The 26,737-nt window shown below is 38.3% G+C and overlaps 3 protein-coding genes across 5 annotated transcripts in view; 1 reads left to right on the top strand and 2 right to left on the bottom strand.

Moving 5' to 3' along the window:
- The window catches only part of nek7 (NIMA-related kinase 7), a 64,885-nt gene extending 60,288 nt beyond the window's left edge, over positions 1-4,597 (top strand). Inside the window, exon 10 of the mRNA XM_049587952.1 lies at positions 1,804-4,597. Within this exon, the coding sequence (XP_049443909.1) occupies positions 1,804-1,914 (111 nt within the window). The 3' untranslated portion in view covers positions 1,915-4,597. The remainder of the gene's footprint in view (positions 1-1,803) is intronic.
- A 3,418-nt stretch (positions 4,598-8,015) lies between these two features.
- LOC125895591 (receptor-type tyrosine-protein phosphatase C-like) overlaps positions 8,016-26,737 on the bottom strand; it is an 81,337-nt gene continuing 62,615 nt past the window's right edge. Inside the window, exons 4-12 of one of the 2 annotated variants that reach the window (XM_049587552.1) lie at positions 25,143-25,259; positions 24,681-24,809; positions 24,401-24,550; positions 23,751-23,894; positions 9,622-9,833; positions 9,456-9,516; positions 9,186-9,294; positions 8,369-8,409; positions 8,039-8,108 (exon numbers count right to left, since the gene is read on the bottom strand). In XM_049587552.1, the coding sequence (XP_049443509.1) occupies positions 8,071-8,108; positions 8,369-8,409; positions 9,186-9,294; positions 9,456-9,516; positions 9,622-9,833; positions 23,751-23,894; positions 24,401-24,550; positions 24,681-24,809; positions 25,143-25,259 (1,001 nt within the window). In that variant the 3' untranslated portion in view covers positions 8,039-8,070. Of the gene's footprint in view, positions 8,109-8,368; positions 8,410-9,185; positions 9,295-9,455; positions 9,517-9,621; positions 9,834-23,750; positions 23,895-24,400; positions 24,551-24,680; positions 24,810-25,142; positions 25,260-26,737 lie in introns of both variants that reach the window. The other variant, XM_049587546.1, reaches the window with a different exon arrangement.
- On the bottom strand, positions 10,715-12,610 carry LOC125895592 (uncharacterized). 2 transcript variants are annotated; one of them, XM_049587554.1, is made up of 5 exons: positions 12,381-12,610; positions 12,171-12,287; positions 11,709-11,837; positions 11,429-11,578; positions 10,715-10,887 (listed from the first exon to the last, which is right to left on the bottom strand). In XM_049587554.1, the coding sequence occupies exons 1-5, from the start codon at positions 12,586-12,588 to the stop codon at positions 10,730-10,732; spliced, it is 762 nt and encodes a 253-aa protein (XP_049443511.1). In that variant the 5' UTR covers positions 12,589-12,610; the 3' UTR covers positions 10,715-10,729. The 2 variants fall into 2 exon arrangements, with proteins under 2 accessions (XP_049443511.1, XP_049443512.1); XM_049587555.1 differs by having other exon boundaries at positions 12,171-12,284.

Raw genomic sequence — 26,737 nt, 5'->3', positions numbered from 1 at the left:
GCCATTGGACGCATTTTGGGGTTTATCTTGCTCACCGAACCACCGATCTCCCGATAAGTGAACAAACCGCTCCACCTTCTGAGCCACAGCCGCCCCAACAAAAGATGTAGTTTTACCTCACAGCTACCATTTTTGGAAGCCACGCTGTTGTGTTTAGAAATGCTAAATTTATTCTTCTGTCCATTCCTGGTAGAAAGATACATCAGCAGAGAATTGAAACGTGCTTGAGTTGTGTAATCCATTACAGTGAACATCAAGTATACATTGTTTTTTTTTGTTTTGTTTTTTTGGCTTTAATCGCCATATGGAAATGAATGGAAACAAATGGCTTCCTGTAGCAGGAGGAAAGATACATTCAAAGATCTGAGACTGTATAGCATAACTGCATTTAAACATATACCTGTATTTACTTGCATCTATGTTATATAGTTACGGAGCTGGAATCATACTGGCATTATCCTCAAAGCAAAAAAATATGTTCAACCTATTGTGTCCTTTATCTGCATGCCTTCCACTCTACTATCAGTGTATCTGCATACGTAAGTCCACGGTGGCTAATTTTAAGTGGCTATCCCTCTTCCTGTCTCTGTAGTCAGTAGTTACCGTGGTGAGAGGCTGTTATTATACTGTGGTATTTACTTCATTAGGTTAATAAAGGCTAATTGCGAGGTGTCTCCAGCCTCTGTAGTGTCTATGTGTGTGTTTTTCTGTGTGCAGGAGCAATTGTGCAAGTGTATATTTTGTTACAAGAGCTCTCTCCACACACATACACACACACACACACACACACACCACGCTGAGCTTCTGCGTTGCCCCACATGTCACCCCCATCCAGGAGAAAGGGAGACAAAGCGAAAGAGAGGGAATGATAGAGCGAGAGACAGGGCGATGGAGAGATGGAGATGAGGGGGGTGCCTGCAGCGCCTGTCTGGATGTAAACAATGCTCCTGAAGGATCGGCAGCAAACTGTCAGCTGCTCATCTTTGTTGTGTCATTTAACCATCTCCGTCTATGCTTCCCCCCCACGCCTCCCTTCACCAGCTCCTACTCCCCCCTCCCTCCACCTGACACTCCCCCCACTCTCCCGTCCTACTCGCCATGCAAAGAAGCGCATGAATATTTTACATATCTGCATCTCTTTCCCCACCACCCCACCAACCCCCCCCCACTCCATCTCCATTCTGTGGGACTAATTCTCAGACTGTCTGAATTTGCATCTTTCTCTCACTTTCTCTCTCTCTCTCTCTCACACACACACACACACACATAAACACAGCGGCTGACGAGAACTCGTCCAAGCCGGTGCCACGCAACAGCGGCCAGGAAGTCGGCAGACGGTTACCATGGCGACCTTGCGTAGATGTTATTTTTTTTTCTTTCCTCTCCATCTTTTATTCTCTTCTTTTTTTTTTTTTTAATGATGGCGGTGGCTGTTCCGCCTGCGAGCCTGTCTATCTATCTGCTCCAATCAGCCGCTTCGCTCGGCTTCAAGTGTAAGTGCTGTCTCCGGATGGCAATGGAGTGGCAGCAGCGTGTGCGTGCATGCGTGCGTGCGTGTGTGTGGGCTCAGGTAAAAGTGGATTCAGACCAATAAGGGATCAGTGCGCTAACACAGCCTGGTGTCTTTGTCTCAGCTTGATTACTTGTTGCTTTGTTATTGCTATTACGGAGAGAGCTCATTAAAAGATGAGCAGGTCTTCGAGCTGCTCTTTTACAGTTCAGTCTCACTACAATGTCATTGACTGTATCATTTCTCTCTTTTCCTCCCAACCAACAACCCCCCACCCCTGTCCCTCTCACCAGCTGAGGAACTTGGTAGATATGTGCATCAACCCCGACCCGGAGAAGAGGCCGGACATCACCTACGTGTACGACATTGCCAAACACATGCAGAGCCTGACACAGGGCAGCTAAGCCCAAACATACACACATATTGCTTGCAGAACTCCTCCCCACTTCCCTCCTTGCTTTACATGCTGGACTCGTACACATCTATCAGCTTTTATACAATAACTAACTCCAGAGTTTAGCTTCTTGTGATAAGTAGTACGTGTAAAAGATTTATTTTCAAGGTAATGGTACGGTCTATAACATGACTGACACCCAAACCTTTTCTGCCCTAGGAAAAAGATTATAAAGATTATACTTTTTGTCAGACAGACCTCCCATTCCGTTAACTTCAATAATGTTACAGCACTGAATGTCAGTGTATTGTAACTCACTGATGTGTTATTTGCTATGGCTTTGTAAGGCACGTCTGCTGTGTTTTTATGTAGTGAAGTAAAGCCGTTCTTCAGCAGCTGCTGTGCGCAGATGCTATTTAAAGCAGATATACTAGAAAATTGGAAAATTAGCAGAAAAAAAGAAAAAGGCAAAGTTAGGTGTTACTTGTTACCTATCCTCAAGACAGTTATTCAAAGCAAATATCACAAATATATGCAGAAAAAATTACCTTCATGATTGATCTCATGAGACCTGTGGTCAGCAAATGAAAACTCTGAGAACAATAGAAAATTTGAAGTGAAGAGATATTCACTCAATGGCAGCAAAACTGAGAGATGTTAAAAAAAAAAAAAAAAAAAGTGTTATTGATGGTTGAAGCGTTGTTTTGTTGCACTTTTTACCCTGGTACTGGAAGGCTGGCAGGGTGATCATCATGTCTAATGAATGTATAAGGAAGGGAAGGATCATTTAGAGGGTAGACTAGAGACATGCTGGGGGGAGAACATGGGCAAATGTCTCCACAACACTTTGAATGTAAGTCATTTTGACACCTATGTATTGTCTTTGAAAAATTCAGAATGTCTCTGTTTTGACAGCCTAGAAAGAGCGGTAGAGGCTGTAAGAAAGCAGTTCTACATCTGCTGTTTACCTTTGTCACCGACACCAAAAGATTTCCTCCTCGGCTCAACTTAAGCAAGTTTTTTTTTTTTTTTCTTAAATCACAATGGAGACATGAAAAAAAAATTCAAAGTCAAAACACATAGTTCTCCATCATGTTCCAGTGGCTGCATTTGACCCACTAGAAATGTAGTGGAAAAAATGTTGTGATTGTTAATGTTGCTGTGTGAGTTTGCAGTGTAGTTGTCTTGTTAAGTAACACACATGTTGAAGCGATAGCAGATCCTTGCCTTGTGTAACCGTCCATGTCATGAGTAAATCACAGCGTGCCTACCTACCTTATGTCCTCAGTGGAGATACCAAAGAGAAACGTCACACATAGAGAGAGCAGTTTATATATATGTTAAGGTGTCTTTTATGGAAAGTATATCAAAGAGTTGTACTGAGAAAAAAAAAAAAAAAGAAAGAAACAAGCACCGATGGGACTCATTTTGTTTTACTGTACATAGTGAAGAAGTTCCTATAGATTTGATACTGTAGGGTTTTAGTGACCCTTTATTCATTTGGAGGAAGGAAACAGTGGTATATATGGTTTTTTTTTTTGGTTTTTTTTTGTTTTTTTTAAACAGTGAATAGGTTTACACCAGTGGGTCACAAATGACCAGCACTGACTACCACTGGTTTACATAATGGCAATAATACCAGATGAAAGGTATAGTAAGTAAACAATGATCGATAACACTTTATTTCAGTGTCCTATGAGTTCTCTTTGACCATTATCAAATAGCCTGTTAACCGCTCATCGAAATTATTGCACATGTATGCCCATGCTTCTCATGTTTTTTTTTTTTGGTTTTTTTTTTAAATTAACATTTAATACTAAAAACATGTGTTATATACAAAATCAAAGCTTGTAGGTGCAAGAAAATGTAAGTTATTTTGTTTTGGTCAACAGAATATTTTGATAGTGTGTTGATAGTGGTTATTTGTTTGATGCCTTGCAAATACAGTGTTTGCAATTTTTGTTTGCAATTGTACACCTTTGTTTTCTCCCCGCTGCAGTAAAACTTTTTTGTTTTTCATTTCAGTTAACCTAATTTATCATCATCTTCACCCACAGTGCTGGTTTCCCCCTCTGTTTCTATGATCACACAACAAGAGCATAAGTATAGCACCAAAACATTTTAGTATTTAAAGCACATGTTAGATATTTGGTTTTATGCTCTACAGAATTCCTGAAAAAAATTTGTAGTGTTGATGCTTTTTTTTTATTGACTTGACAAAAACATTTACACTGATGCATCTGGTCAGTTACAACTGTTAATGTAAAAGATAATGAACCAAATGCTTGTGTCATGGTTTTATCTGTCACCTTAGTTAAAAACATGCAGTATGTGGTGCAAAGTCCAGTTGTGTTGCCTTAATATATTTCTGTGCAGTAATGGTTATATTTTCTGTTTATGCACAGAAACAGAGATCATGATTTTCCTCTTTGTTCAACTTTTTGGTTGTTTAGTGAAGTCACTTTAAGGATTGTGTCCATTTCTTGAAAGGGAGCTTTTGTCTTTATGTAACACATGACAGCGCTCTCCTTTTTACCCATGGCTCAGTTTACTTTTCCACGGGCCCTCTGAAGTTGGTATCGAAGAGTCCAGGGGTTTTCCAAAAAGTCAGCTATTGCAATTAATATTTATTGTTTTGGTAGTTTGGCTGTTTTCTGAACATTTCATTTCAAATTAAAGACCCTCATCACAAACGCCTTGTATGCTAACTAAATGTAATAAAGCTTTGAAATTCCTTTTGAACATTAGAGTGAGTGCTTGGAGCTCTTACCAGGTATTAATGAGTTTCACACCTCATCACTTGATTGCCATGAAATGAAGAAGCAGAAATAAAACAGGACATGCTGAAATGTTTGTGCAGCGTTGAAGGTAAACAAGCCCCGGTCAGTCGCTGCAACAGCAGTGTCACACCTGCAGCTCTGGAGCAGTTGGGTCATTTGTAAGAAAGGATTAAAGTGAAAAGGCCCAGTGAGCCTGTGCGTCCTCTCAACAACAAAGTGTCAGTATTAGTGGGCATTTCCCACTGAATTTACTGCAAGAGTTTGGGCTTTTCATTTTGATCAACAACTGGCATGTGATACCAGCTTAATGGTAAGTATTTTCATATAGCTTGTATTTTTCCTATAACGCACTGTGATAAACATAGTATGACACATAGTAGAACAATCATAGGAGTTTTTGTCTGGATTAAATAAGTTACATCCTGCAGTGCAGTTCATATGATATGGATTATTTTCCAGTGATAGGCCATCTGAACATAAATGGGATTCTTGTGGCTACCATAGACTGTAAAAATAATAGATGGAGCCATCATGACACTACCCATTGGTTTGTGGACTCTTGCTTTGAGGCCAAGGTTTATGCATTTTGGCCAATGCCATCTTTTTGGAGCCAGAAGTGACCATATTTTCGACGAGAGGGTGGAGCCATAAAGAAGTGAGCCGTGGATCTGACAGAGATCCCGAGGTGACGCCTAGCATACTGCCTGTCACTCAAAGTGGTCACACTATTAACTATGTATAACTTCAAGTTTTAAAGAAATGGGAGACATAAAAATTAACCGCTCTTACAGTTGTCATGAATGTTTTGAGCAGCTCCAGAGACCAAAACCATTTTTTTGTACCAGGCTGTGAATATGTTTGTTTCTGCTGTAAAGTTGGGCATTTTAACTTAGGGGTTGATGGGGACTTGTTTAAATCCGGAGCCAGCCTTAAGTAGCCATTTAATGAACTACTTTTTTTAATTGTGTGTTGACTTGACACGCTTGGTGGCTTCATAGAATAAACCAGGCGTCCTCCAGATTTGAGCAACAAAAGGCATAATTTTTAACTGCATGTGGAGGAAAACTTTTATGATCATTTGTGAAATACACTTGCTTGTCATTTAAATAATTTCTGTATATATTGTGTAGAATAGTTGATTCCCAAAAAATTGTGATCACTTCATACAAACAAAACAAAAGATTAAATGTGATCCTTTTTTTATTTATTCCCAAGCAAAATAGCATTTAGTTTTTGAGTATTAATTAGGCTACAAAGCAGAGGCTGGTCTGACTCAATTTTCCATTTTAAAACTGTGATATGTTAATAATGACAATAATAATGGACCATATAAATGTGAAAGGCAGTACACATACAAAAAGCAACAATGTTAAAACAAGACTCTAAAACTCTACAAAATCCCACATCTGCAAACTTGGCTGCTGCTGGAATTATCAACATCTACATGCCTGCATCTTCAGGACTGTGACAGCTGCTGCTACTTTTATTTATCTAACTTGTCATAAAGAGAAAAAAAAGACAATATGACATGATCATAACAGAACCAATTAAACACAGGTTATGATAATGTAAAGGCCATGCTATACAAGTGCATTTCTAAGTGTGATTTTAACATGCTGCCAGTTTAAAGTTACACCGTTTGGTTAACTGTTCATAGCTTAACAGCCATTGACCCACACGCTTTGTTCACTTTTGACTTGAGCATTCGATGCTCAAAGCCACTTTTATGGTCAGGATCTAAAACTTTGTAATGTTACTTTATTAGTCTTAAAGCTACTCTTACCTTTCTTGCATTTCACACAGCATACAACATTTGAACATCCACAACTCCCGCCTCCCTCCAAAGTCCCAACCCTCTCCTCCTGCAACTCCACCTCCCTCCAAAGGCCTACTTCCCTTTCCTCCATTACATCCTCATTACGTCTATGATAGACGTAGGCGTTGGCAAGGTAACGTTAGATACACGGAAGAGGAGAGCGAGTGTAACGTTATAACCAAGAGAGTCAAACGCAACCCTGGAGTTTTAAAACTCAACTGGAGTCAGTGGTGACTGATGAGTTTTAGAATAAGGTTACAGTGCTAACATTAGGTAATACCGTTAACGTTACTAGTAAGTGGAAACGCACAAGGAAGATAACGTTAATGTTTCAGAGGCTACGCTACAGTAGGCCAACATTAGCCATTAGCAACTGGATGCTGTGTTGTCATATAACGTTATATGTTATATTAGAAGCAAACTGAACATAATGTTACCTGTCCTGCATAGTTACGCGAGCGGTTACGTCAGTCGGAGGCCTCCATGTGGGGAAGACAGACAGGAGACTCGACCAATCATAGCATCCGGACTAGTCGGAGTTTTCTAAGAACCATATGAGAATGGTATAATTATGAATCAATCTCTGGTGGAATTCACTTACATTTTAGTGTGCCATCAGCTTATTAATAGCATTTTAACCTAAACAAAGAACAGCATAAAATTTCCAGAAAGGTAAGTGTTGCTTTAAAGGGATAGTGCACCCAAAAATGAAAATTCAGCCATTATCTACTCACCCATATGCCGACGGAGGCTCAGGTGAAATTTTAGAGTCCTCACATCACTTGCGGAGATCCAAGGGGAGAGGAGGTAGCAACAAAACTCTACCTAATGGAGGCTTACGGATTTGAACTCTGTTTTTAGCTCTAACTGCCTCTCTGTACGCTGCACTCACATGTTCACGCTTGCACGAGACCGTGAGACATGGGCACCACATTCATGTGTGTTCACGTGCTTTCGCTGGTCTCACACGCAAGCACGCACATGTGAGCACGGTGTACAGAGCGGCAGTTAGAGCTACAGGCTATGAGGCTAAAAACAGAGTTCAGATGTCGTTTTTCCAAACAACTTTTTATGTCGGGGCTTCAGGACACTTGGATCACTACAGACGAGCAGTGTGGAGATATTTTGTGGTTTCAGTTATGTGTTTTTGGACGTTTGAAACTGGGGCGCTGTAAGCCTCCATTAGGTGGAGTTGTGTTGCTACCCCCTCTCCCCTTGGATCTCCGGAAGTGTTGTGAGGACTTTTTGGGTGCACTATCCCTTTAAATTGTGTAACCTTAAACTTGACCAAGTTTGTCTTATCATCTCATGTCACCAAGATTAAAATTTTGAAGAGGAAATGGCAGCTCCACTTGTCACATAGTGCACATTAAAACAACAGAAAAAAAAGTATAATTATTCAACAAAAATAAACATGTACCTCTGTCAAGCAAAGCATTATCAATGTATCGAATCTTAATTAGACTATTGCCAATGTAAACAGGATAAAATACTATACACAGAGCGAAGTTAGACGAGTGATGATGATTTGGTTGGCAGCTCCGTCAGGCCTTTTTGCTTCACTGTTGTCTTAACAGTGTTGTTCATATTGAGGAACATTAACGTAATCTACAGAGGCAAAAAGAAAGGAAGTAGTGCAATTTATTGTACTCGTCAAACTGCATAGTGTACTTTATAAATAAACTATATAAATAAAAAAAAATTGTCAAGTTGCTTTAAAACTATAAGTTGTGATTTAACATATAGTTAGCAGAAATACTGTTATGCTCAAATATAGAATTCCTAATGGATGATCTTTCAGTGAATTGATTACTGTTTGTTACTCAAAGGCTATTGTATAAAAAACAAGAACGCTAAAGTCTACTCACCTTCTTTTGATTGTTCAAGCACCATATCATCATTCGCATCACTGTGGAGAAAAAAATACAGTTTGGCTACATAAAACAAACTTAATATAGAATATAGCTTACTGTAAATTAAACTAAACTACAACAGATGTAAAACAAACCAGAGACAATGTGACCACCCTCTTTGAATGTTATCACTTGAGTGAATGGGCATTATCAGTGGTTATCAGCTTTATAGTTATGGGTTAGAAGGGTCATGCTACATCTAGTAGGTTCATAAGATCATTGTTAACACATTAAATGGTCATATTTATTGTTAGGCAGCCTATCCAATGGCTGTAGTAATTATAACTGGAGCAAAGGAATAGGTCAGGTGAGGTAACATTAGTATGAAGTGCATGAAAATCTGTTTAGGGCGGAGGTCAGGGTGGTGGATGGGTCAAATAAACACCAGGGTTTGTGTCCCGTGTCAAACCAAAAGCTATCGCTGACTTATTTTAAGTGACGGATGTAAGTTCATCACACTATGTTACAAACAGTTACTAACAGTCTTATTTTAATCCAGAATCATAAAGTTTTCTCGTAACCTCACCACGTAGTGTTGGCACCTAAAACGTAATAAAAGTGAAACAGCTCCCGGCAATGATGACTGATAACGGCCATTTAATGAGTTGATAGCAGTGTCCTGGACCTATTAGATGTAGCAGGCCCCTTCTAAGCCGTACTGTATCTGTGAGGCTGATAACCACTGATGAGGCTTGTTAAACCAAGTGATAACATTTTAAATTGATGTGACAGTCAATCTGATGCAGGTGGTGAGATGTGAAATGATCTTTACTTTCTGGACTTTTTGTGCCATGGAATGTAGATCTTGTAGACCACCACAACCAAGGCCACGGATGCAATGATGAAGACGACCAAACGAGCGATGAGAGCTTTGATATTGTCTGGAAAACAAACAGTTTTAAAAACAATTAGCCCAAACTAAAATATGTTGTGTCCCACACTTCCCGTTGTATCCCCATGTATATTTCACTGTGTGAAGATTAGGAAAAAGGAACGACAAAATATGAATGTTTGATTATAAAATTTAAAATACAGCACATACAGGAAGTGGTCACAGTTATTATCTTGGGGTTGCTGTAATGTTCTCCGTTGAAAGCAAACACCTGGAAACACAGAAAATCCCTTCATCAGGAATTACAGCATTTGAAGAAATATGAGGATTAAAGTTGAAATTATCTTGTGAAACCAAAAATTGGGATTACACAAACCTCCACTTTGTATTCTGTTAAGTAGCTTAGATCTTTAAATTCAAATTTGCAGTGTTTTACTGGAGGCTTCTCCCCCTGAAGGTCACCATTATAATACAGACGTGCAATGTATTCCTTCTTAGGTCCATTAAAGCGTTTTCCATAAGTACAGCTTACTCTGACCACGTTATGCTCCGGATTACTCCACTCCACATGAGGAATATCTTCTGGTTCTGTAAGAAACACCATACTTTCCTTCAGATACAACAACATGCTTACTCACAGTCAAAGGAATATTTCAGTTTGCTATAACAGCAGTTTGAACACCGATTAGCATCATTAGTGTGTTGCTCTGTTTGTATTCAGTAGTGATGTAAAGATAAAATGTGCAAAGCAAAGAAAGATAATTAATCTTACATGGCAAACGACTTGTTATTAACTCGAAGTAAAAACAAACAAAATATATGTTTATTTAAAGTTATCTTCTGTTTATAAATGATGAATGATGACAGCTTTTAAATGTAACTTTTTGTTATTCCAGTTATGGTACACAGCTGTAATGTTATGAAGTGAGGGTTCGTGGGTTGGACTTCACATATAAAAATGACACTGAAAAACCACCGTACTTTACTAATGACTTATCATGGCTTGAATTGTGATGTTCTTACTCTGTAGGCCTACACAATGTTTATTGGTATTCACATCAGGGACTGATATGCTGTCTGATTATCAGCATGTAATGTCATTTGTTAAAAAAAGACAGACAGGATAAAGAATTGGATAAATTACATCATTTATATATTGATAAGAAAGAGAATAAATTGCATTTAGAATTATGATTACTAATAACCAAATAATTAATTACAGACGTTCCAAATTTAAATACTCATTTAGTAACAACATTTCTTACAAGACCTTGTGGAGTCATAGAGCGTCATGAGTTTTCTCGCATACTGAAACTGTTTCACCGCAGTATAATGATATGACAGTGTGAGATATTTTCTTTTCCTGCCACACAGATGTCTTAACTGGATATTCAACAACATGTGAAATACACAAACTTAATAAACAGTAGTCAGCTTCTTTGTTTCTTACAGGAGTTTACTGTAATCTGCTCCAAAATACACAGTTAAAGACACTTACTTCCAGGATTAATCCAAACCTCAGTAACTGGAGATGGACTGGCAACTTCCTTGTCGTTGTACTTGGGTTGAACTTTAAACTTATACTTGGTGAACGGATCCAGTCCAGTAAAACGACACCTTCCTCCTGTTTGAGATTTGTCAGCTGGAACGGCAACATAGTTTCATTAGCTGTGTTGTTGTGTTTGACTGAATAACAAAACAACAGAGACTAAATAACAGCAGATTGTTTTCTTGGTCAAGTTACCCATAAAGTGACAAAAAAGTTGATCTTATTCAATGACTCAATCAATCATCCATGTGTCATTGTTAGATCACCAGCCTCTACTAGTTAAAACTTTAGTATTCATTATGTGTTACTGACCTGCAAGTAGACTGGTAAATTTAATATGTGAACCCTGAAGCTCTGACATTTCTGACGTTTACTTCCTGTTGAAACAAGGCGACTAAACTTTGACCTTTCAATTAATTCATGTTTGTGACACCAATCTTCACCAGTCTCAGGTTATTCACACCTTCTTTCACTCAGCATGCTAAAGTGTTAGCATGGAGACATGTAGGTCCATGGATGATTCAAATGTCACAGTATGTCTCACAGTTTAGATAAACTGATCAGTAAAATAATCTTCAAAGACTTCCTGTAAAATCAGTAAAATAAGACAGTTAATCTAAATATTTGTACTCACCACTGGGTGTGTGTTTGGAAGGAGGGACACAACTGCAGTCATATGAAAGCTTTGGAAGACCAGGAAGAACTGGACAGTCCTGACTGGTCGCGTTCCATGTCAGATCAATGGAGGTCATGGCTGCATTTGACTCTGTTGTTATTGTAAGATCTGTTGGAAGATATCAGACATCTGTAACACTGAACTAAACATCTGGAGCTGTTCTGTTCTCCATAATTATCTGAAGATACAAGTTCATTGTTCTTATCATTGCACTGAGGTGAAGTGAATATCAACATACCACAGTCGATCATGAACTCGATATCAGTGGTTCGATTAATGGGGACATTGTTGTGCTTGATGTCACCAGTACAGCTGTAATGTGTGAAGGGCTCCAGCTCAGACTCATTCTTGATGTCACCGAGTTCATCTTTTGAGGAGACACAAGGATGACAGCATTTCTTCAACAGCTTGGATTTGTCTCTTGGTGCCAATGAGCAGTCAGATTTCAATGTAAAATCATTTAAAGCAAACAAATAAATCTTCTCCTCAGATCTGATTCACAGAGAGCACAAAGCAACACCTCGACTTCTTCTCGCACCAAAAGACAATTCAGATTCACTTTAATGTTAAACTGATTTTAATGGTCATTTCTGTTTGACTACAGTGTGAGAATGTCATGTGCCTCTATAAACTTCCATGTAAATCCATTCATAATGTTGGTGACATACGAAGTCTCTTTACCTCTAGTCTTTACACTTACCCTTACAGGTGTAATCGACGGTGAGATCGGTGCAGTGTTTAGGTAATTCTGCTTCTATTTTTGCAGGAAGTCCAGTTGGAGGTTTCTGATATATTTCATTTGGATCTAAGAAATCTGCTGAATAAAGAAAACAGCACATACATTCAACATGATGAAATAAGAAACACACTACATGCAGTTCAAACTACGCGAGGACTCCTCTGTACATACCGACAGTGATGCTTTTGGTGAGGCTGAAGGTGTTGGCACAGTCTCCTGAAGTGAAGGTTGTAGTCAGATCAGTGCAGATGTCATTGTAATCAGGTTTAATGCAGAGCTCTGTATTGCTGCTTTTGCATGGCTGAGCTGGGATATTATTGGATGTTGACAGTGAAGAGCTGATGTCCCAATCACTTTGGTAACAAACATATCCAGGCATGCAGCTGCCTTCTTTAATGTCTGATTTAACTGAAACACACAAGTGAAATGAAATGCACAAACCTGTGTCATTTCTTAAATTAAAGGAAAATGAGATGAAATTCAACAATGTGAATTATTTTTACTCACTCATTCCAGTTGTCTTCATTTTACTTTGAGTGCTGTTACAGAGTGCTTCATTGCCAGCATCATCACGATATGCAACACTGAGCTCATATTCAGTACAGGGCTTCAGGTGTTTGATTTCATGTGAGGTTCCACTGAATTCATATCGGCCTTTGTCTGTAATGTTTATGATGTAGTTGCCAGGGGTAGAGCTTGTCATCATGTCAATCCTGAAGCCAGAGGTGATGGGTGCAACATTGTAAGAACCTGCAAAACAAAATGAACAGAGTTATAAAATCTCATAGTTAATATAAACCTCCTGACGACATCTTTCAATCTCAGACAGTTTGTTCATGTAGATGTTGAACGTGAATCCAAACACTCTGTACACACACTGTGCAAATCTATCTTCACAGAGAAACACTGGAAACCAGTTTAATAAGTACAGGAGTAAAGATGACGTGTATTATTATCTTTAAAAATAATACTGATACTCACACTGTGGAGGTGGAGGGGCCTGTGTGGTGGCTGGAGAACACATTAAAATTAGATTAGAAAAGGAAATGACAAAATATTTTTTGTATGACTATAACACTAAAAGATACTCTTCCAAAGCAAGTAAAGCAGGTGTCTGTATTTCATGAACCCTTGCCTGTGCTTATATTAATATCACAGTCTTATCACAGTCCTCTACAGGAACAAGTAGAGGACTTGTAAAAGAGAAAATTCCAACCTTGGGTGGTGGGAGTCACTGTGTTGTTGGGCGTGGTGATTGGAGGTGAAGTCTGGCTTTGAGTGGTGCTTGCCTGAGGGTCTATTGTCTTGGTTGTGTTTGAGGGTGGGGTGTTTGCAGGAGTGGCTGTAAGATGGCGAGAAAGTCAGTACTCTTATCTGATATAATGCATATACTAGCTACTGTATATCATGCTGAAGGCAACACTAATGTTCCCAATAAATGTAAACTAAGGGCTGAATACATAACCAGACATGTTTGAGCCAGTTTGAGCTGAGGATTGGCGAGGTAAACAGGAAATGTTAACTGTGGTTATTTGTGAAACCCTTCTCACAGCTACTAATATGACTGTGTTGAATCTGTCATGGCAGAAGACCAACTTTTATGAGTGTTAGTAACTGTTGTCTATGCTTATATGAATATCTCAGTCTTATTACAGTCCTCTATAAGAACAAATAGAGGACTTGTAAAAGAGAAAATTCCAACCTTGGGTGTTGCACATGGTGATTGGAGGTAAAGTCAGGTTTTGAATGATGTTTGTCTGAGAGTCTATGTGATTGCTGGTTCTGTTTGAGGGTGGGATGCTTGGAGGAGGAGCAGTGACTGTAAGAGCGGCACCTTCAAGTGGAAATGCTTAACTGCCAGTAGTCTTACCTGAAGTAATGCATACATCAGCTAAATCGTGCTGAATGCAACACTAATGTTCCTCCAAAAACTGTAAACTGAGTATGAATACTTCACGGACACAGTTGAATTGAGCGCTGCAGGTGGGAAATATGAGGTGAGGGTTTACAAAGTGAGTGGAAATTTAGATATAGATATTTCTACATTTAGATATAGATGGCATGTTACACACTCTGCCCTGTCTTTGAGTTTTTCTGTTCCTTCCTGCAGTACTGAGCTGTGGTAAATTAGATCTATCGGAAATACTAACTGTGGTTAGTGGTCAAACTCTACTTACAGCTACTGATGTGACTGTGTTGAATCTGTCATGGCAGAAGACAAAAATTTATAAGCTGCACAAGAACTTCAAATAAGCTACTGATTCAGTCTGTGTGACCTTAGAGTAAAATACTCTCAAATTATGCTGATCATCATTATGCTGACTTATCCTCTGGTTGGTGGACTGAGGAAGTGTTTTGTTGAATGTGTGGAAAATCTGGTTTCTGAGAAGTTTAAACAGGAAACTAGAGATGTCATATTTCCTTATCTCATCTTCATGTTATTTTTATTAGTAATAGAGCTTGTGATGCGGAGGTGGAAATCAGAATTGATTGCTGTCAATTTGTAAGTTCCTACAAGAAAAAATTACATCAGTCTCTCGACAAAATGCTGTGGCTTTAAAGGTTTGCTCACGTAGATGTTAAACATGCTCCCGGGTGTGCTGAAACAACTCTAAGCCAATATTGTGTAAATTCATATCTGCTTATTTTCAAATTAGAAAAAATGCAGGTGCTGAACGTAATAAATTGTGTATTAAAATATTAACATGATACACTGTACAGGAGAAGGAGCTAGATTAGCTACATTTTTTGATGTTCAAAAAAAAAGGTTCATCAGTGAATTCTACAACACCTTCTAAGTACAGATAACACATGTATTTTATGATCTACCTGTCACCTGTTATTCAGCTGCGTTAGACTCTCCTCTGTCTACTAGAACAGAATGTCTCACTGGAGGATGCCCCAGACCCCAATGGGTTTCCCACGGAGTTAAAATAAGTTGCCCCTCTTCTCCTTTCAGTTTACATAGAAACACTCAAAAATAACATTCTTCCACCCACACTCCACCAGTCATCTATTACATTGTTATTAAAAAAAAGACCCACTCAATTGCTTGTCTTACAGACCTATCAGTTTGAGGAACTGTAATGGTAAAGTGTTTTTTAAAGACATGCATGCACTTTGCCTTGAACTGTTCTTCCTCATATTATTTCCGATAACTAAACTGAGTTTGTTCACAGCAGACAGCAGTCAGTCCAATTTCAGTTTGAGACAGCTGTTTAATGTAATCTCTACTAAATCTGACATCTATCACCAGAAGCAGTATGCCAAAAAGACTTTACTGATAGGGTACGATTATATACCATACACTTAACTGGTATGAATTAGGCCCTTATTTCATTTAACTAATCGATCTTATTTACACCAATCCAACTGCCTCAGTTTATACCAATTCTATCCTCTGATTATTTTCCAGATAGAGACCAAACAAGGAAATAAATTAGACCATCTACTTTTGTTCTGGGTGAAGAGTCACTTTCCATCTCTTGGATGAATAACAATATGCAAAGTGTCACACTGTCTCACTTTATGCAGATGATCTATTATTATATGTTATCAAGCTGCCTTGATTGTACCTGAAGTCAGTTCTTGGAGAATTTGGAAAATATCTGGGTAAAAACTTAATTTAAACAAAATTGAAGACTTCCCCATCAGCAGGTATGCTAAATATCGTAATTTGACATTTAATCTTTCAGCTAATTCATTTACATAGTTACATAAACTAGATATACAACAAATTGTAACGCAATCATTACACATTTTAAAAAAGTGCCTGGGTATTTGTAACATTTCTTTTCACTCATCTGTAGTAAACAATCATCTTTATCAGACAAAGGCTTCCAAATTTGGTATGACATGAGTATACGTAGCATTAGGGACCTGTATATTGATAATGCTTCTGCCAGCTTTGAAGATTTATCCAGAAATTTGGCCGGACTAGTATTGTTATTTTCCCTTTATTTACAAATCAGGAACTTTGCACACAGAGAGGTTTCTAATTTTCCAATACCTCCTCATTATAATGGCTCTTTCTAGGGTTCATCCCTCTTCTCTTTGCTCAAGATTTGCCTTAACACAGTTTAAAATGCTACACTGGCTATACCTCTTTTAAGCTTAAATTGTAAGAATATTCCAAAACTTTAGGCCTTATTTGTGACAGCTGTAAACTGACCCCAGTCACCATGGGGTCTTTCTTAAAACTTTGTACTCTCTGGTCATTCATCATTGCCTTTTCCTCCTTTAAGCTAGATGCTGAAATCTATTTGAATGAAAGGATGTAATATCTCCATCAAACAGATCAAAGTTGGAAAAAATCAGATGCATCCTCAACGGCTCCATTAAGAGATTTTACAAAACCTAGAACCCATTACTAAACTATGTAGACAGTCTACCTGACCTGGAACTATGAACTCATATCTCTACATGTGGTCCGTCCTAAAGGTACTTGAATACACTATGATGTTTTTTGTTCCGTAGTTTTCTGTTTTGTTTTGTAATCTCTGTGCTGTCTTGTTTCTTTTCTTAAATTTTTCTTTGTATTTCTGTACATATTCATACCTTAAGATGACAGCCTAATGTTATGTCTTGTCTGGTAAATGGAAAAAAAAATTTCAGATAAAGGGGTAAAAAAACACTGCTTTTTATTATTATTATTATTAGTAGTAGTAGTAGTAGTAGTGGTAGTAGTAGTATTTTTAAAAATTCAAAAGGCCATTATATTTACATAGAAGATTGTTACTTACAATTGGCCACAGCGATGATCCCAGCCCAGAGCAACAGGATCTTGAGATGGACACTTGCCATATCCAGGCCTTTGCACACTCGATTTTGTCCGAAGCTGTGGCACATCTGAAAACGAACACGACCTCACGTTGTGTCAATCACGGTTGCACACTGACCCCGAAACTCTAGTCCCTTTCTTTAGCTGTGGAAAAGGTTTGATTTTCTGCGTTTTTCTCATCCGTTTGAAGAGCTGTTTGACCAAGAATCAGTTAAGAAAGTGTGGCAGTGGGACACATCCGTGACAAGACAGAGGAACGGGTCGCACAGTATCCTTTCATTCCTCAGATAGCTCACGTTCAACAGGTCAGATAGTAATAATCAGATGGATGATGATGAAGAGGAAGAGGATGTGGACCGCACACAGATAGAGAGCGAGACAGGAGACAGAGACGGAGGACACCTCAGCCCCTTCATGCAGCTGTGGTGCTAAATGCGCGGGGAGAGAGAGTGGTGACAGATAAATAACTCCAGTGGCGAGAAGCAAGAGAGGAAATGGGTCTTTTGATTTTATCTCCTGTTGCGATTTTATTTTTTTTTTTAAGTTACATGTTTCAGTACAGCTGAGCAGAGCATCAGTAGATGTTTAATAATCTTTATTTCCATTTACATAAATGAGGGGAGCAGAATATGAATATTATATATAATAGCATATGTAGAAACATCTCTCAATATATTGCAGTTCAGCACAACTCTGCCTCTAATTATGATGCTAATGCTAACAATGATATAATTATTGAGTAAACACCTCTATGACAGTTTTAAACAACTGAAAAGAGGCCATTAAGTGTATATTTTGAAGCTATATAATCAAGATTTTAAATGTAAAGATATGTTTTGTCCAAACTGTCTAACTGTTCACCTTTGTTGTTGGCTGAATGTGTTTCATGTACAAATCTACATCCACTGATACACTGATAAATCCAGCTAATGTAATCCAGTATAAAATGCATGTAATATTAGGATGGATTATCTGTTTAAAATAAAAATGGGTGGGTGTAATCTCAACAAGTACTCCCAGTATTCAGAAAGTCTCCCATGTACAAGGCTGTTGCAGCCGCTCAGGTTCGACTCCAGCCTGTGGCCCTTTGCTGCATGTCTCTCCCTCTTTCTCTCCCCCTTTCATGCTTGTCTGTCCTATCAAATAAAGGCTAAAAATGCCCCAAAAAATATCTTTTAAAAAAAAGAAAAAAAAAGTGTTAGTGAAAAAGGGGGCATTTCCCTTTGAATTTACTGTTTGGACTTTTCATTTTGATCAGCAACTGGCAAATGATACCAGCTTAATGGTAGGTATATTTATATAGCTCCTATTTTTTCTAGACTGTGACGAACATAATATGACTGATGCTAGATCAAACATTTCAGGTTTCAATAAGTTACATCCTGCAGTGAAATTCATGTGATTCAGATTATTTTTCAGTGATAGGCCATCTTAACATAAATGGGCTTCTTGTGGATACCATAGACTGTAAAAAAAAGAATAGATGGAGACATCATGACATCACCCATTGGTTTGTGGATTTGTGTTTTGAAGCCTAGATATCTGCATTTTGGCCAGCAAACACCTAGCAAACAGCCTGTCACTCAAAGTGGTCATGCCCTTAATTATGCACAACTTTAAGTCTTAAAAAATTGGTGAGTAACATAGAAATTCACTGCCCGTACAGTTGTCATGAATGTTTGAAGTAGATACCAAAACCATTTTTTTTTTTATACCAGGCTGTAAACATGTTTATTTCTGCTGTAGAGTTGGGAATTTTGACATGGGGGTTGATGGCTTCTTTCACTTCTGGAGCCAGCCTCAAGTGGCCATTTAATGAACTACATTTTTTGGCAATTGCATGCTGACTTAATCTTCAGCCCCCCCAGGTTACCGCTTGGTGGCTACATAGAATTAACCAGGCGTCCTCCAGATTTGAGCATCAGAGGGCATCATTTCTCAACTGCATGCAGTAGAAAACATGCATGATCATTTGTGAAGTACATTTGCATGTTATTTAAATAAATTCCATGTTTATTGTGCATTGATAGAATAGTTGATTTAAAAACAAACAAACTGATTACCTAAAATCAAAACTAAAACAAAAAAGGATTAAACCTGATTTTTTACGTTCCCAAGCAAAATAGTATTTTATTTTTGAGTACAAAGCAGAGGCTGGTCCGATACAATGTTCCATTTAAAAACTGTGACATGATAATAATGATAATAGGCACCATAAAGATAAAAGGCAATACCTCAAAAACACATACAAAAAGCAACAACACTAAAACAGACTCTAAAACATCTGCAAACTTAAAACTTTAACTGGTGCATCTGCAGGACTAAACAGCTGCTACTACTTTTATTTACCTTACTGATCAAAAAAATAAGAATAAAAAGACAATATGACATGATAATAACAGAACAATAAAACGCAGGTTATGTGTAAAATGTATGTGTAAAAGCCATGCTATACAGGTGCATTACCGTTTGGTAAACTGTACACTGTTCACACAGCTATTGACCCAAATGCTTTGTTCACTTTTGACTTGAGCGTTCGATACTCAAAGCCACTTTTATGGTCGGGATCTAAAACTTTGCAATGTTATTTCATTAGTCTTAAATTGTGTAACCTTAAACTTGACCAAGTTTGTCTCATCATCTCATCTCATGTCACCAAGATTAAAAGTTTAACGAAAATGGCAGCTCCAACAAAAATAACCACTTAACAACATGTTGTACCTCTGTCAAGCAAAGCATCATCAGTCTATCTTATCCTAATTAGACTATTGCCAATGTAAAAAGAGTAAAAGGCCTACGATGGACCGGCAGAAGTTAGACGGATGATGATGATTTGGTTGGCAGCTCCATCAGGCCTTTCTTCATCAGCGTTTGTCTTAACGGCGGTGTTGATGTTGAGGAACATTAACATAAACTACAGGGGCAAGAAAAGGAAATAGTGCAACTTGTTGTATTCTTCAAACTATACAGTTCATGTCATAGTTGAACTAACTAAAAATATTTGTTCAAAGTTTCTTTGTTTTTATGATTTAAAGTTTTATACAGAAATACTGTTGTGCTCTGAGACAGAATTCCTAATGGATGATTTCAGTCAGTGTAAGTATTCCATTATAACAAGTGATGTAATAACCTAACAGCTAAAACATGATTAATAGTTTGTAGCTGCTGAATGTGATTACTGTTTGTTACTCTCTCAGAGACTGTTGTGTTAAAAACAAGAAAGCTACTCACTTGCTGTTTGTTCAAGCATCATATCGTCATTCACATCACTGTGGAGAAAAAAGTGAAGATTGGTTGAATAAAACAAACATTTATATTGAATATAACAATACTAGTCACTGAGCTATTAACAAACTTAACCGATGTGTCTGCAATCAAAATATTATTTTTTTCACAAGCCATAACTGATCTTCCCTGATAACACCTGAGGGTTTATCTGTTACCTGGAACAATCAATACCTTAAGGTTCTCATGCAATGGAAACATTATTCACTGCTGCAGTTACTAGGAAAAACTTTAGATACAACTTAGCGATGGGAGATATTTGAAGTCCACTAAGCTCATAAAACCCTTGGATCAGCTGTTAGCCAGAAAGCTAACATTATGCTAGCAGGATTTAAAGTCAGTAACATTGCATATGGTTGACAAACTGTGAATATAATATGACGGTATGCTTAACAACAAGACTAGATAGTTATCCAGCCATGTCATTGTCCCCAAATTTCACGATAAATGGTACACCATGTGTAATGTTACTGTTCACCACAGCCTGAAGTGGTATGTTGAAAAGCAAATGGGATGTGACATGATTGCTTTGGTTCAGTCTCCATCCCATAGTGTTCAGAGGATGAGACACTAACTGCACTCAGTGTTGTACAGTGTCAGATTTCAGGCTGGTATTATAGCCAGCATACTGATTTAGAATGATAGTCAGACTGAGCTACCCAGTAGGTGTCCATTATGAGTTTTTAACGCCCTGCAGCCGGTCAAAATCAAGTAGTCACCCAGACCTTGGTATAACAGAGGTTATCAGCTTATAGTTATGGGTTAGAAGGGGCATGCTACATCTAGTATGTTCAGAAAATGCTGTCAACACATTAAGTGGTCATGTTTACTGTCAGGAGGCTTCCTCAGTGGCTGTAGTAATTATGACTGGAGCAAAGGAGGAAGTCAGGTGAAGTAACGTTAGTATAAAGAGTGAGACAGTCTGCGTAGGGCGGAGGTCGGGGTGGTGGATGGGTCAAACAAACACCAGGGTTTCTGTCCCGTGTCAAACCAAAAGCCATCGCTGACTTATTTTAAGTGACGTATGTAAGTTCATCACACTGTGTTTTGTAACAGTCTTATTTTAATCCAAAATCATAATGTTTTCTCTTAACCTAATAAAACCTAATGAAAGTGAAACAGCTCCCAATGACAACTGATAATGGCCATTTAATGGGTTGATAGCAGTGTCCTGGATCATTACATGTAGCAGGCCCCATATGGTATATGTGAAACTGATAACCACTGTTAAGGTCCGTTAAACCAAGTGATAACATTTTAAATTGATGTAAAAGTCAAAGTGATGAAGGTGGTGAGATGTGAAATGATCTTTACTTTCTGGACTTTTTGCGCCACGGAATGTAGATCTTGTAGACCACCACAACCAAGGCCACAAATACAATGATGAAGACGACCAAACAACCAATGAGAGCTTTAGAATTGTCTGTAAAATAATGAACATAACAGAAGAATATCAAAGTTGCAGCATTTATGTCTAAAGGCCCAGACACACCAAACCGACTTCAGAGAGCCCTGCTGTGTTGCCTCACGTCGACAAACCTTAAACCATCAGCCAACCAGCACGTACATTCTCCACGTGTGAGAGAAAATAACTTTCAACACCAGCAGACGGCGGTCATCTGTAATCGTCATACAAAAAGGGATACTGGAAGACCATGTTGATGCTAGTTAGCCGCTTAGCACATTACGAGCACAATTCAGTGTTGAAAAAACAAAACATATTTACCATGCACCAGTGAACAATAACACAAACCATCACAAACTGTCACTACAAAAGAGATGAATGGCTAAAGAAAAACAGTTTCACTTTATGTAATAAGTTTGACTTGGTGTCACTCCCCCTTGACTTGAACTTTTTACTCTTTGTTTACTTTTCTCACTTTTGCTTCTCCTCTCAATCAGAATGATTTCATTCACCGACGGGCTCCTGCAGTTACTGACACAGATTTAACATGCTGAATCTGCAGAAAAGAGCCGACTAGTGCAGACGAGGGCCAACGGTGAAGTGACAAAGGGCCACAGATCCTCACCACCAGCCCAACATTGACCAAGCGGCTGAGCGTCGGCTCGGTATGTCAGGGCCTTAGGATATATAAAAAGTGACTGTGTACTGTTTGTCAAAGCAAAATGCATCCAAATGATTTAGTTGAACAATTTGTGGCAGTAATTAAACCAGCACATACAGGAAGTGGTCACAGTTATTATCTTGGGGTTGCTGTAATGTTCTCCGTTGAAAACAAACACCTGGAAACACAGAAAATCCCTTCATCAGGAACTATAGCATTTGAAGAAATATGAGGATTAAATTTGAAATTATCTTGTGAAACCAAAAATTGGGATTACACAAACCTTCACTTCATATTCCGTTAAGTATCTTAGATCTTTAAATTCAAAGTTGCAGTGTTGCACTGGAGGCTTCTCCCCCTGAGGGGCACCATTATAATACAGACGTGCAATGTATTTCTTCTGAGGTCCATTAAAGCGTTTTCCATAAGTACAGCTTACACTGATCACGTTATGCTCCGGATAACTCCGGTCCACACGAGGAATATCTTCTGGTTCTGTAAGAAACACCATACTTTCCTTCAGATACAACAATATGCTTACTCACAGTCAAAGGAATATTTCAGTTTGCTATAACAGCAGTTTGAACACCAATTAGCATCATTAGTGTGTTGCTCTGTTGGTATTCAGTAGTGATGTAAAGATAAAATGAGCAAAATAAAGAAAGATAATTAATCTTACATGGCAAACGTCTTGTTATTAACTCGAAGTAAAAACAAACAAACAAAAAATACATATATTTAAAGTTATCATTCTTTTGTCTTATATGTTTTAAATGATGAATGATGACAGCTTTTAAATGGGACTTTTTGTTTTTCCATTCATCGCACACAGCTGTAATGTTATGGAAGTAAGGGTTTGTGGGTTGGACTTCACATGTACGTATCACATGTTTAAATTAAACTGAATCGTTCTTAAAATAAAGCTATCATGAAGTAGGAACTGTAGGCGTTAAAGCGGGAAATAAATGAATCATGGCATGGCATATGACAGGCTGCCACATTAAATGCAATAACAAGTACATTTTTAAAAAAACTTTCACTTCAAAGTTGCTTTTTAAATTCATTATTTAAAAGAACAGCACTTACAGTGAATGCAAATGAAAATAATCTATGTATTTTATTTTTTTTTAAAAAATACAATAATCATTGTACTAAACTGATTACAGTTTAACACACTGAAACAGTCTATAATCACTACAGACTCTATGGGTGACCTGTGATAAATGAACAGGTCAGAACTGACTGTTGGTAGATTTGTAGAGAATAACACTGTGAATAACTGCCGTACTTTACCAATGACTGGAGCTACACTGTAATGTTCATTCAACAACATGTGAAATACACAAACTTAATAAACAATACAGGAGTTTACTGTAATCTGCTCCAAAATATACAGTTTTAGACACTTACTTCCAGCTTTAGTCCGAACCTCAGTAACTGGAGATGGACTGGCAACTTCCTCGTAGTTGTACTTGGGTTGAACTTTAAACTTATACATGGTGAATGGATCCAGTCCAGGAAAATGACACATTCCTCCTGTTTGAGATTTGTCAGCTGGAACGGCAACATAGTTTCATTAGCTGTGTTGTTGTGTTTGACTGAATAACAAAACAACAGAGACTAAATAACAGCAGATTGTTTTCTTGGTCAAGTTACCCATAAAGTGACAAAAAAGTTGATCTTATTCAATGACTCAATCAATCATCCATGTGTCATTGTTAGATCACCAGCCTCTACTAGTTAAAACTTTAGTATTCATTATGTGTTACTGACCTGCAAGTAGACTGGTAAATTTAATATGTGAACCCTGAAGCTCTGACATTTCTGACATGTTTACTTCCTGTTGAAACAAGGCGACTAAACTTTGACCTTTCAATTAATTCATGTTTGTGACACCAATCTTCACCAGTCTCAGGTTATTCACACCTTCTTTCACTCAGCATGCTAAAGTGTTAGCATGGAGACATGGGTCCATGGATGATTCAAATGTCACAGTATGTTCCAAAGACTTCCTGTAAAATCAGTAAAATAAGACAGTTAATCTAAATATTTGTACTCACCACTGGGTGTGTGTTTGGAAGGAGGGACACAACTGCAGTCATATGAAAGCTTTGGAAGACCAGGAAGAACTGGACACCTCTTACTGGTCGCGGTCCATGTCAGATCAATGGAGGTCATGGTTGCATTTGACTCTGTTGTTATTGTAAGATCTGTTGGAAGATATCAGACATCTGTAACACTGAACTAAACATCTGGAGCTGTTCTGTTCTCCATAATTATCTGAAGATACAAGTTCATTGTTCTTATCATTGCACTGAGGTGAAGTGAATATCAACATACCACAGTCGATCATGAACTCGATATCAGTGGTTCGATTAATGGGGACATTGTTGTTCTTGATGTGACCAGTACAGTTGTAATGTGTGAAGGGCTCCAGCTCAGACTCATTCTTGATGTCACCGAGTTCATCTTTTGAGGAGACACAAGGATGACAGCATTTCTTCAACAGCTTGGATTTGTCTCTTGGTGCCAATGAGCAGTCAGATTTCAATGTAAAATCATTTAAAGCAAACAAATAAATCTTCTCCTCAGATCTGATTCACAGAGAGCACAAAGCAACACCTCGACTTCTTCTCGCACCAAAAGACAATTCAGATTCACTTTAATGTTAAACTGATTTTAATGGTCATTTCTGTTTGACTACAGTGTGAGAATGTCATGTGCCTCTATCCACTTCCATGTAAATCCATTCATAATGTTGGTGACATACGAAGTCTCTTTACCTCTAGTCTTTACACTTACCCTTACAGGTGTAAACAACGGTGAGATCGGTGCAGTGTTCAGGTAATTCTCGTTCTATTTTTGCAGGAAGTCCAGTTGGAGGTTTCTGATATATTTCATTTGGATCTAAGAAATCTGCTGAATAAAGAAAACAGCACATACATTCAACATGATGAAATAAGAAACACACTACATGCAGTTCAAACTACGCGAGGACTCCTCTGTACATACCGACAGTGATGCTTTTGGTGAGGCTGAAGGTGTTGGCACAGTCTCCTGAAGTGAAGGTTGTAGTCAGATCAGTGCAGATGTCATTGTAATCAGGTTTAATGCAGAGCTCTGTATTGCTGCTTTTGCATGGCTGAGCTGGGATATTATTGGATGTTGACAGTGAAGAGCTGATGTCCCAGTCACTTTGGTAACAAACATATCCATGCATGCAGCTGCCTTCTTTAATGTCTGTTTCATCTGAAACACACAAGTGAAATGAAATGCACAAACCTGTGTCATTTCTTAAATTAAAGGAAAATGAGATGAAATTCAACAATGTGAATTATTTTTACTCACTCATTCCAGTTGTCTTCATTTTACTTTGAGTGCTGGTACAGAGTGTTTCATTGCCAGCATCATCACGATATGCAACACTGAGCTCATATTCAGTACAGGGCTTCAGGTGTTTGATTTCATGTGAGGTTCCACTGAAGGACTGAACAGTGGGTTCATTTTGGCCTTTTTCTGTAATGTTTATGGTGTAGTTGCCAGGGGTAGAGCTTGTCATCATGTCAGTCCTGAAGCCAGAGGTGATGGGTGTGACATTGTAAGAACCTGCAAAACAAAATGAACAGAGTTATAAAATCTCATAGTTAATATAAACCTCCTGATGACATCTTTCAATCTTAGACAGTTTGTTCATGTAGATGTTGAACGTGAATCCAAACACTCTGTACACACACTGTGCAAATGTATCTTCACAGAGAAACACTGGAAACCAGTTTAATAAGTACAGGAGTAAAGATGACGTGTATTATTATCTTTAAAAATAATACTGATACTCACACTGTGGAGGTGGAGGGCCTGTGTGGTGGCTGGAGAACACATTAAAATTAGATTAGAAAAGGAAATGACAAAATATTTTTGTATGACTATAACACTAAAGATACTCTTCCAAAGCAAGTAAAGCAGGTGTCTGTATTTCATGAACCCTTGCCTGTGCTTATATTAATATCACAGTCTTATCACAGTCCTCTACAGGAACAAGTAGAAGACTTGTAAAAGAGAAAATTCCAATCTTGGGTGGTGGGAGTCACTGTGTTGTTGGGCGTGGTGATTGGAGGTGAAGTCTGGTTTTGAGTGGTGCTTGCCTGAGGGTCTGTTGGCTTGGTTGTGTTTGAGGGTGGGGTGTTGGCAGGAGTGGCTGTAAGATGGCGAGAAAGTCAGTACTCTTATCTGATATAATGCATATATTAGCTACTGTATATCATGCTGAAGGCAGCACTAATGTTCCCAATAAATGTAAACTAAGGGCTGAATACATAACCAGACATGTTTGAGCCAGTTTGAGCTGAGGATTGGCGAGGTAAACAGGAAATGTTAACTGTGGTTATTTGTGAAACCCT

This window comes from Epinephelus fuscoguttatus, linkage group LG10 (assembly GCF_011397635.1).
Source record: "Epinephelus fuscoguttatus linkage group LG10, E.fuscoguttatus.final_Chr_v1".
NCBI classification, from domain to species: domain Eukaryota; kingdom Metazoa; phylum Chordata; class Actinopteri; order Perciformes; family Serranidae; genus Epinephelus; species Epinephelus fuscoguttatus.
Note: the sequence above shows the minus strand (reverse complement) of the source record. Positions and strands in the feature narration are given on the sequence as shown.

Coding starts and splice junctions, on each gene's coding strand:
- LOC125895592 (XM_049587554.1), bottom strand. CDS start 12,588: ATGCCTGGATATGTTTGTTACCAAAGTGATTGGGACATCAGCTCTTCA. Junction 12,288..12,380: donor CACCAAAAGCATCACTGTCG/GTATGTACAGAG, acceptor TTCTTTATTCAG/CAGATTTCTTAGATCCAAAT. Junction 11,838..12,170: donor CGTCGATTACACCTGTAAGG/GTAAGTGTAAAG, acceptor TCTCCTCAAAAG/ATGAACTCGGTGACATCAAG.